Genomic DNA, 12,290 nt, shown 5'->3' with positions numbered 1-12,290 from the left:
TGGGTTAGGAAATAGCCACAGAATTCAGTGTTCCCACAAGACCATTTGAAACCAGAGTAATGTGGGAGGGAATCCCACCAATGGAATGAAAAAAAAAATTAACCAATACAACTTTTCTTGAGAAACAGTAAGTGGCAGCTAACTTTTAAAGCCCTTAAAATAAATAAAAATACAAGAGTACCGTAGTTATGGGGAAAGATATGTTTTGTAGCAAATATATCAGATTTCTCCAACATGGTACCCTCCAAATATTTTAGACTTCACCTTTGTCAGCTGGGAATATGAATTTTAATCCAATATATCTGTAGGATATCAGATGGAGGAAAAATGTAATATAAAATACATGATACCATAATTCCCAAAATATGTTGACATTTGAAAACGCCTCAGTTTTCAATTCCTAAGATTGATCAAAGTTAAGAGTTATTTTTGTTTTAGACATGGGATGAGAAATCAGGGTAAATATATATTTCTGTGCAGTATGTATGTATAAAGAATATATAGAGAATTAACAACTGCATGGATTGTACATGTGTTGAATATCTGTCCACCATTGTATGTTATAGTTAGCATTTGTACATGAAACGCTCTTCAGCTTGTAGGCTTTGAATGTCTGTTGTAGATCTGAGTACAAGTTTTATTTCTGCAGGATGGGGATGTGGAAAAATAAATAGTAGTTCAGTTTCTGCCAGAGGTGAAGAGAGGTAAAGCATTTGAAGAATGCATTTTAAGAGGCGTACACATCCCAGATGTGCATCAGGCAATAAAACAAGTTTTGTGATGTTCAGCATTCCCAAGGGAGAGAACGAAAACGAAGATGATGACAGCCTTGTCAGTCATAGAGAGCGAAAATGAAGTCAGGGCCAGAAATGTGTCAGAAAAATGGAGGGGAAATGTTGTTGCATAGTTTTTATTTCTAGGCGAAGAAATTTATAGTTCAATGGAGGTTTGCAAGTTTTAGAGATGATGGTGGAGGAGACCAATACTTCCAGGTTTTTCTTCTATCTACAAATTATAATAGGTTTTATCTTAACTAGGTTAAGAAGCTGTTCTTTTAAAAATGGAAAATATCTTGAAATTTAAATTAAGAATTGTATTTTATTAGTGCACTGATATCAGTGCAGAGATATCAAAAAACCCTATCTAACAGCTCTGATTTCAGAATTGAGGTTAACAATATCTGTGTCTGTCTGTCTGTCTGTCTGTCTGTCACCTGTGTGTCTTCCATGCCTCCCTCCCTTCTTTCTTTTTTCTTCCCTTTCTTTTTCTTTCATTCTTTATCTATCGATCGATCGATCGATCGATCAATCGATCGATCTATCATCTATCTATCTATCTTATATATCCATCATCTACCTATCTACTATATCTATCCACCATCTACCTAATTTTTAAATGTTAAAAAATGTTCCTAGAGCTAGTAGAGATGAATACCAGGTTCTTCGCAATCAAGATTTTGGCCAGATGCCACAAGTAAGCTTTAAATATAAAAATATGAAAAATACTCTCTGGCAAAGCATTGAAAACTCTTCAATAATGGGATTGGCTTTTCCTCTGAATTTTTGGCTCAGCTTTTATTAAAACATTTTAATTATACCAGACAAATCAATGACTGCTTTGTGTGTTTAACTGAAACAAAATTAGCTATCACTTGCTCTGTTTGGATAAACTCATTAAATGTTCCACAAAAGAAGTATTACATTAACAGGCCGATATGCTGGTTTATCTTATTCTCATATGCAGTTTTTAAAGTGGTATTTGAAGTAACTGGAAATGCAAAGTGAATAGGTGAAACAAACCTGTAAATTGTCTCAGCAAAGAATTCTTTACTTTTTTCCCCAAAGTCTTAGTGTTTTGTCCCTCTGCATTATACCACCCTAAGATTGGGTTCAATGCTCATCTGTATTGTAGCCTCCCTGCCAACTTATATGTGGTCTCCCAGGAATTGGGGCCCATCTTGCTCACCTCTTCACACCTCTAGTCGTAGCTCCTGCTCCTGCCATCCAAAGAAACCAGCCAAAAGAAACACCTCTGCAAAACACAGACCCTAAATTATCATTCAGAGATGGTAGAATTATATCTACTGGTTATGACTGCCCAATGTTTTCTTTTCTTATTTTTTCACATACAACATATAACCGCTTCCCTTTCCACTTCGCCCTTCTCTCCAAAGTAGCAAATGTATTTTCTAAACTAGAATTAGTGGCCAGTGATCAGAACAATGAAGTTGTCACATTTTCCTTTTTCAAGATCTAGCCAAAGGAAGCTCAGTACAGGAAAACCTGATCAGAGGGATTTGAGTGAGAACTCGGCTGCAACGCATGGCCTGGCCCATATGATCATGCAGTGCCACAGATTATTTGGGGTAGGTGGTATTTGTTTCAAGCATGTTTTTTAAAAGTCTGCTCTAACTTCTAGGGAGTAGAATTTGAGTACGTTGCTTATTGGAAAGGGGGAATAGATTATTTTTTAAATTCTTTTTTTTTTTTTCAAATTACTGACAAGAGTAATCTAATCCAAACTAAATAGCAAACAATTACTGTTTTAAGTTTTCCTTAGAAGCAGACCAATGTGTCTTTTCATTACTATATTTGCTTGCACTTCCTGAAACAAGTAGACCTCTGCTTATGGCCGGTTGCTTAATCACCATTTGAAATACAAGGAACATAAAATAGTTGACTTGTGGCCTATAAACCACTTTTGGCCATCATAAAATGTCAGCAATTTCTTTTGAAATGTTTGGCAACTGACTTGTTTTATGACTGATTGCAGCATCCCTTGTTCACATGTCCATGTTTTGTGACATTTTTTGTTGGTTTCCAACACTTTTGCAGATTTCTAGCAGAATGTACCGTATTTTTGGGAGTATAAGACACACCTTTCCCCCCCAAAAAAATGAAAATATGAAAATATGGGTGCGTCTTCTAGACTGAATACAGCATTTTTGGCCTCCTGAAACCCTGTCCCCATGCCTCCCATTTTTCGCAAAAATTGACATGCAGAGGATTTAGGAGACCTGCAAAGTGCTCCTGGAGGCTGGGAAGGGCAAAAAAAGAGCAAAAAACAAGATGCTTTTCCCCTGTTTTTGCTCCCCCCAGCCCCCAGGAGCACTCTTACAAACCTCCCAAAGCCTATGCTTGCTCTGGTTTTTTTGCAAAAAACAGGCCGTTTCACAAAAAAATGCCCCCCCCTCCAGCCCCCAGGAGCACTTTTCAGGCCCCTCAAACTGTCTGCATGCCCCGTTTTTCACAAAAAAACCCAAGCCATGCAGTGGGTTTGGGAGGCCTGCAGAGTGCAAAAACTTTACTTCTTCAAAATCTTGGTTAGTCTTATACTCGGACGTATGTTATAGTCCTAAAAATACAGTATTCACATTTACGATGCTGGAATTGGTTTAGCAACCTCAGTGATTCACTAAATGAAGCCTCAAAAAATGTAGTAAAATCAGGTCTGATCATATGGATGCCATATGATCTATAATAAGTGATGAGCACAAATCTGATCACATTTGTGGTCGTAAGCTGAGGACTACCTTGGCTGCAGTTATCTTTAGTTCCACGAATGAAAAATAATTTTTTTAAAGAAAAATATTTAGTGTATTTTAGTGAAATGGATATTATATCAGTTTTGAATTAAGTTCAAAATGTAAAGCTTTGTTTTTAAATTAAAATATCTAATTGTCTTCATTTTGTTTCCCCCTATATGAGCATTTTACTTGATACATTCTTGGTTTATTTTAAATATGGGCTCAGAAATAGTTTGGGGGCATGAGTCCTCTTATTCATTAAGAGTTAACATGCTTATAACAGAAAAACCGATATTTCCCAAACTGATCTAATACTCCCTTAACGATATGGGGGAAATGTGAGTTTTCTTGTTTCTGCTTAAGAACAGCTTGGACATAATTATACTCATTCAGCCCACTTTTAAAGATTTGTTGGCATTTCTTCTGCTATATTTACAATATCATTTTGCAATGAAAGTTTAATCATCTTATAGGAAGACAATCTGGTTAAAAGTATTTTGTGGTGATACAAAATGGCTACAAAATGTTTCTTTATACAAACTTAAGAGTTGTTTTGTTACAGTATGGGCGGAAAATAAATTTTATAAATGAAAATATAAATAAGCAATAGTCTGCTGTTGAAAAAGCTCATTTTAGGATTGGAAAAGTTAGCTGAGAATGAGCTGGGCTTTCATAAGGAATCACTTAGAGTCAGCCCAAGTCTTCTATTATTTGTAACTCACTTGGCTTCCTGGAGTTTATAAACTTTACTTATTCATAATATTTCCTCATATGATAGAATGCAAATGTGTGTGAGAAAAGTGGGGGGGGGGAGGCTGGATAGAAAGTGTCAAAGAACAGAATGCAAGAGACTCACAATTATAATTTGTGCAAAGTGCAGAACTGAAAGTGAACTTCAGAGTTCGGATATAAGGCTTATTTAACATGATCTTTTTCCTTCTTTTCCTTTTGTATGTAAAACTGGCAATAAATTTAAGGGATAGGAATAAAATTGCAAGGGATGAAAGCTCCCTTTGTACCTTATTAAGCCCTAATTTGTACTTTATAATATACTTTTCTTCAGTTCTTTAAACCCATGTTTCTAGAGCAGTTACTTCTCAACCTTAGCACTTTGAAGATGTGTACACTTCAACTGCCAGAATTTCCTAGCTAGTTAGACTGCCATAACCATTCCTACATGCGCTGAATATAAGCAGATTTCCTTTCTGATTTGCTGATATATTTTTTCATGTACATAAGACTATAATGTACTACTTATTGAAAGTAATGCTACTTTTTATTTCAGGCCAATGTAAATATGTGTGCGCTTTTTCAGGTACCCAACTATTGCTTTGATCAGGGGTATGAAAATGATCACAGCCAAGCAGATTCAGGTGAAGTAGCTCCACATCAAGCCATTTTAAAATATTCTAACATAGTGACATCCCTGGAACACTTCATGCAGAACCTACTCAGAGATGCCAAAGAAAAATTCAAGAACTGGGTCACTTGCTCCGTCTTAGAAGGAGTAGACTCGGCATATAAGAAGGTAATTTAGCAATTACGTCTTAAGGCACTTTTAAGCATGGAATCCTCCTGAATTTAACAATATAAACTTCAATTCTATAGAATTATAAAAATGAACAGAAATTGCACTGAACCAGCCTAAATACATATTGATATTTCAAGTGACATTTGGAAATGACATTAATATTGTTTCTTAGTATTGTTTCTGAAATATCTACAAACATAATTTGAGTGAAAATAGTGTTTTATGTGTTTTAATAATTGTTCAAAGCCAAACTAAATGCCTAAAATATCTCTTTACTGTAGCTTGGAATACATAATATAATATTTTAATCATAAAAATGCCATTGGCCTATTCTTTTTTGGTATACAGTTGTCTACAATCTTTTCTAAATCCTTCCCCGAGGCTAATACTTATTAGAATCATTTTATTTTTTTTAGTGATGCACATAAGATTGTGCTTGTCCTAAAGAACATTTGTTACAGCAGTATCCATTTGGTCCCCAAATTGCTTTAGTTGTCTCTATATTGAGTTAATGATGCTTCCAACTTATTTAAGCATTAAAGGATTGCCGTCTGCCACATTTTTTCTTAATATATTGACTATATTCTAAGGTGGATGATAACTACCACATCCGTTTATGGAAAATGTCTGTTGAAATTGATGCTGTTCCTAAAGTTATTCTACACCGGATATTGATGGAGCAACATCTGTGGGATCCAAATCTTCAACAAACAAACATCCTGGAGATTTTAGATGATGAAACAGATATTTATCAGTACACAGCAGCAAATATGTCTCCACTTCTTCCAAGAGAATATGTCGTCCTAAGGTTAGAAATTCTAATTCTCATTATTTTGACTTTAGCTTTGTCGATCTATTATTTTTACAGTATTATTTGTCATACATATTTTTAGCAAAAAAAAATCCTAAAAGATTAAGTTCTAGGCTGCGTTAACATAAAGATAGATTCAAGATCACGTGAAGTGTTAATACTACTTTATAATTCCTTGGTAAGGCTACACTTGGAATACTGCATCCAGTTTTGGTGATGATGTATAAAAGATGTTGAAACTCTAGATTCTAGAGTGTAGAGAAGAACAACGAAGATGATTAGGGGACTAGAGGCTAAAAGAACGGTTGCTGGAATTGGGTATGCCTAGTTTAATAAAAAGAAAGATTAGGGGTAACATGATTGCAGTGTTCCAATATCTCAGGAGTTGCCACAAGAAGAGGGAGTCAAGCTATTCTCCAAAGCACCTGAAGGTTGGACAAGAAGCAATGGGTAGAAACTTATCAAGGAGAGAAGCAACTTACAAATAAGGTGAAATTTCCTGACAGACCAATCAGTGAATCAACTTGCTTCCAGAAGTTGTGGATGATCCAACACTGGAAGTTTTTAAATAGAGATTGGATAATCATTTGTCTAAAATGGTATAGGGTTTCCTGCCTAAGCAGGGAGTTGGACTAGAAGACTTCCAAGGTCTCTTCCAACAATCCTATCCCATCCTATCCCTTGAATCTCCCCATCCTACCATTGACTTAGGTTCATTGATTAACAAAGCACAATTGGTTTGTTTGCATATTGCACTAAGGAAAAAACAATTACTTCTGACAGGTGTAAAAATCACAAGGGATTTAAATTTCCAACCTGTAAAAAGGCGAAAGATGTATACGATCTGAAGAGAAACCAGAGTATATAACATATGGAATAAAATTTATAAATGGCTAAAAAAACAGAAGCCAAAACAGAAAATAAAGAATGCAAATATATGGTGATATAAATAAGCAATATTCTAAATGTTAGCACTACTGTTATATTATAGTACAAGGTTAAAGCAATAAGAAGGCAAGGCAGAATGGAGAATTATAAAAGCTAAACAGGAAAGCTGATACAGAAGGCTGTATAATTACTTTATATTGTTATGTATGTTTTGTGTTATGTTTGTTCTTGTGGTGTTTTTCTTTCTGTTTTTAAAGATTAAAACATTCAATAAAAATTATTTCAAAAATAAATAAATTTCCAACCTGTAATGTACTGATTTTTGCTTCAAATTAAGAATGTAGAATAGGTTTTGTAAATGACAAATTACTAAAATATTGTTACAGAGAAAAGGATTTAAACATTGATAATTTACAACTATGCTTATCATATCAACTGATCAACCGAGAAATCTGCGATGGGACGGGAACAGAGAATTAAGTGGCAAAGTCTAAACTTTGTCAATGGAAAATTTTATGAGTTTGTTATACTGTACATGTTCTGCAAGTCCTTTGCAAGCAAATTGTTTATCCATGAGGTAAACGTCCATTTTCTATATTGAGCAGAGTAGTTGAGCACGTACCCCAAAATCTCAATATTTCAAATAAAAATAATACAATTTCAATGGGTTGTCTGATTTATCTGAAATATTGCAAGATTTGAGTTTAGTGCAGGGGTGTCAAACTCGATGGCATTGCAGGCTGGATCGTGATGTGTCGCAATGTTCTTTGCCTTTGCAGAGCTGGGATGAACATGGCCTGTGCGGTCCATGGCCCGCCAGTTTGATAGGCCTAAAATAGTGAGATCTTAGATATAGTTTAAAAATTTAAGTTAGAAATATTTAAGTTTGCATTCCTGCGGGTGCTGTGTTCCCAAATTCTGCATTTCTGCTGCTTATAGAAGCTGCAGTCTGGATTGGATTTTCCCTATATTTGACAGTATTTCATAGGCACATTATATATGTATTGGGAAATATAATTGTTTATTACAACTAAAGTTAGGAAGTTGATACAAATGAAGTGTCATTAAAGTTGATACAAATGAAGTGTCATTAAAAATGTTATTTGTGTAGTTAATATGACTTTAGTTCATAAATATAATGGTAAATTATAATCTGAAATGTCCCCCCCCCTCCTTTGTTATTTCCAGAACTTGGCGGACTGACCCTCAAAGTGGCACATGTGTTCTAGCAGCTACCTCAACAGATAACAAGGGTGCTACTGTGAATGGGATTTTGGCTCACGTCATACTTTACCAGTACCTTATAGAAGTTGTTGCTGGTTCCCAGAAATCCAAAGTAACATATGTTTGTCAAATAGATACCAGGTATTTCTTCTATTCTTTTCCTTGAAACTAAAACTTTACCTATAAAGGCCTTGATGCTCTCTGAGCTTAGTTCTTTGTTTGAGGGTATTTCGTTACCCAATTTCATAACACCATCACTGTGAGAATGAGGTATGCTCCCCATTTATATATCGTAGCCTGCCAGTGTAGTGGTGTATGATTTTCTTGACAGTTCATTATTTATTATATAGCCTATTTTTGTTACAGAAATAAGAATTAAGGTGATTTTTTTTAAAAAGAAAAAGTAATGGTTTTATAGTAATAGATGTAAAATGACATCCTCCCTCCCCCCCCAAAAAGAAAGAATGCTTATTATTTAGTTTCTAATGTTGCCTTTATTTTTTTTGTCAGGGGCCGGACCACAGAATGGTATAAGAGGGTTTTTGGTCATATCTGTGCTGCAGACATGATAAGGATTAAAAATTCTTTCAAAGCATCCCCTTACCGAAATTAAACCAAAGACAACAATTTGATACTTCTGGAGATGAAGACAATGCAAGATGGCTTCAGTTACCATTTTCAAATTTTGATTACCTGAGAAAACAGTATATAAAGCTATCAAAAAATCATTTTACAACTGAAAGTTTCAGTTTAAATGTACCTTTCAACTGAATAATTTACACATTATTCTTTTACATTGTTTTGCCAAGAAAATGAAATTTTGTTTACTTCTTAATTTATTTACAAGGAATATCTTTTAATAGTATATTTTAACTAATGTGTAAATGAAATATATTTTTAGATGTTTTATTGATTGAAAATGTGAAAGCAATAGTAAAATTGTATCAGCGGCTTACAGCCTGACCAGCTTTTATGCTGTTTCTTCTTTTTATTATTGTACCATATTAGGAAAGAGAGAGACTTGTATAAGAAGCTAAGTAAGCTAATTACATTATATATATTGGTCATAGATTTTTGTATCTTGAGTAGCCACAATCATCTACTTGAGAATTTATATATCCATTTTTAATGCAGGAATTTTTCAATTTGCTTTATAAGACACGCTCAAGGCAATGTTCAAAACAGAATAGGCACTTTAAATGGAAAATGTTTACCTTTGGGAAATAATCAATTAAACAGCAATACGTGGAGCTGAAAACACTAGATTCACATTCTGTATTTACTTAGTATGCCCAGTTTTCATTTGTTTTTGAACTGAAAAATGTGGTTAGACTGATTGAAGATAATCTCACTTTAAAAAAAAATATGAAATCCCTACCAATGTCTATGGGTAGCTTTTATTTACAATACTGGATGAAAAGATTTTGGATAAGAAACTGAATCAGACGACTAGTTTTATATACATAGTAAACCAGTTTGTATCAGCTATGCAAAACATAGCAAATTATATTGTGGCATTGGGCCCAATCAATAGCATAATCTTATCCCTCTACAATGTGTTTTTTTTAACCACTCCATTTCTGCCTTTTTTTTTTTTTTAATTTTCTCACTCATTCCAGTACAATGGAACATTTGATCTTTTGGACATTTAGTAACTCATTAAATATTTTTTCTTCATTTATGAAATAAGTTACCCCAAGTTTGCCAGTACTTTTGGCATGCAGACTGCATTTTTTGCCTCTAGCTCCACAAGCTTAAAAAGATTCTCAAAGTATTATATAATTAATATTTTTATTACTTGCTATAAAATATATTGTTTTTCCAGTTGCATAAGCCTGTAACCCACAATTCCTAATGAATGGATGGTTGCTAACAAACAAGTCCTAACATTACAGTTAGCTTGATAGAATCAAGGTAATCACATTAAGATACATAACTATCCAGTGTGCACAATAAGATTTTTTTTTTAAAAAAAACCCTAATTAAGTAAATAGCTGCCCTATTTTTGATGACACCTTCACCTCATACCCTTATCACAACCTATCCTATTCAGGATGTTCAATGTTCATTTTTACAGTGGCATTTTGTGCAGCTGCTTGCAGGAGATACCAGTGCCAAGCTCACCTTGATTGATCTTAAGAAATCTAGTTAATACATGGATGGAAGGCAGTCAGACTGAAAAAAAACTGAAAAAAAATATGGAGAAGGCAGGGCAGAACTACTGCTATGGTTTATGTGTGTTCATGCAGTTAATAGTGATTTTAAATTCTCGTATTTTCTCCAGTCTGTTAGTAGAGGTTTTAAATTCTGTATTTTTTCCCATCTGCCAATCCATCTGATCTAAGTTTTTTAGCACAAAATGTTTTTTTCTAAAAAAAAAACACATAAAAGCTAGTTGCAGCATTCTACTTGGGTATTCTATTTTGTGCTATATTTTATACATACTGCCATCTATCTGGGTTATTTTGTTAAGGTGTTGTAAATATTAACTATCCCTTAATTTTGTACTTGATGTAGATATTTATATACAGGGCGGGGCATAACCTTTTCCTAGGGGGTCACAGCAACACTTGTAATAACAACACAAATAATTCATACACCATTCGAAAGCCCATCAAAAACTGAGTTTATTGACACGATTTAATAGTCAGTATGACCACCATTAGCCCTTCGAACAGCATTCAAACGAGGTGGATAAGAACACAACAAATCTTCAAACAGTTCCGTTCGATTTTCCAGATTTTTCAACACAGTTTCCAAATTCATTCTCAAAGTTTCAACCGAATATCGATTTTGACCTTGCTCCTGAATCATCAGAGCTTCCACTTCATCCTTAATTATGGCCCCAATGTTCTCTGCCGGATTGAGATCTGGCGAATTTCCCGGCCAGACGTCATTGCCCCAAAATTCGACATTGTTTTCCTTTAACAATTGCTGAGTCGCATTTGCACGCATGCAAGGAGCTTTGTCATGAAGAAAGACAGCCTCACCAACCACCAAGACATTGTCTGGATCACTGAGAAATGGAATGACATTCTCCAATAAAATTTTCTCACGGAAATAACTGCCATCCCAGGATTCCCCTTTATCCTTCAAAACCCAATGCAGTTTCTTGGCTGTGAAAATGACGAAAATCCCGATGCAAGTCGGATTGCGAACGATTTGTCGATATCGTTCATGTTTGGCGATGTCGTCGACGTCTTTAGCCCAAATTCGATCGTTCTGGAAATTCGGTTTTCGAATGGCATAAACGAAGAATTCGTCAGATGGCGCCAAATGAAGAAAATCTTCCTCGGTCCATTCAGACAACCAATCGCACAACCAAAGCCGATCTTGAACGTGTGTTTGAGTTTTCAATGGTTTGCAAATGACGTGGAATGGCTTCAAACCTTCTCGTTCTCGATATCGGCCGATTGTCCTTTGATCAACTCGTTTTCCACGAATTTGAAGGATTTCTTGGGCCACTTTTCGGTTTCCTTTTCGTTGTTTGCGACTGCCAGTTGCAATGATGGCTTTGCTTTCTTGGGACAGTTGCAGAGGACGCCCTTCTCCAAATTTTGTGAAACATTCTTGGGCTGTTTTGTTCCAATTATCAGTAACCCAATCCGGATGACGTTTCAATTTGTTTGCAATCCATTTTCGATTGATAAACGTCGCTCCAGCATCGCGAGCCTCTCGAAAGGCAATGCATTTTATTCTGTCAATGATCCTTTGTTCTTCCGAATCGAATTTTCCAGCCATTCTTAAAGCAAATTTAACATTTAATAGCTCATTCAATTCAGTTTTTTATGGGCTTTAAAATGAGGTGTCGCGGAAGTTGTAAACTGCTGTCGATCTTGCTGTGACCCCCTAGGAAAAGGTTATGCCCCGCCCTGTACTATTATAATAACACATACATTTCATATTGTAATATTCTACAAGCCCATCAGTGAAAGAAATATGTTTATTACAACTATTTTTATAGGCGTTTCATTATTGCTTTCATTAGGAATGACTGAGTAGCTAAATTGATTTCTTGGTTTGTGATGACAAAATGTGCCTTTTTTTAAAAAAAAGCATTTTGTATAATAACGCTAGCCATGTAAAAGAAGTCTTTGGTATTTCTACCACTGTTATATATATTTCCAACAACAAAAAAAACCTTTTGCCACATGGCATCAATTTACAAATCTTTAGACATGGAGAGCTGGTGAATGCTAATATTTAGCAGCTAAGTAGCAATTTTAGTAATAGAAAAGGGGGAGGGGAGAGAAGGAAGGAAATAATATATTGAATACTATTGGTACTTTAACATGTTGAACATGCTGCAG

The 12,290-nt window shown here is 34.9% G+C and overlaps 1 protein-coding gene across 2 annotated transcripts in view; it reads left to right on the top strand.

The window, feature by feature from the left end:
* The window catches only part of LOC116504856 (rho GTPase-activating protein 7-like), a 103,696-nt gene extending 93,127 nt beyond the window's left edge, over positions 1–10,569 (top strand). For both annotated transcript variants that reach the window (XM_032212075.1, XM_032212076.1), the window contains exons 10-14: positions 2,251–2,365; positions 4,842–5,054; positions 5,648–5,865; positions 7,945–8,121; positions 8,491–10,569. In XM_032212075.1, coding sequence (XP_032067966.1) covers positions 2,251–2,365; positions 4,842–5,054; positions 5,648–5,865; positions 7,945–8,121; positions 8,491–8,593 — 826 coding nt within the window. In that variant the 3' untranslated portion in view covers positions 8,594–10,569. The remainder of the gene's footprint in view (positions 1–2,250; positions 2,366–4,841; positions 5,055–5,647; positions 5,866–7,944; positions 8,122–8,490) is intronic.
* Positions 10,570–12,290: the final 1,721 nt, after the last annotated feature.

This window comes from Thamnophis elegans, chromosome 2 (genome assembly GCF_009769535.1).
Source record: "Thamnophis elegans isolate rThaEle1 chromosome 2, rThaEle1.pri, whole genome shotgun sequence".
Taxonomy (NCBI): Eukaryota; Metazoa; Chordata; class Lepidosauria; order Squamata; family Colubridae; genus Thamnophis; species Thamnophis elegans.
This window is presented reverse-complemented; position numbering and strand designations above follow the sequence as displayed.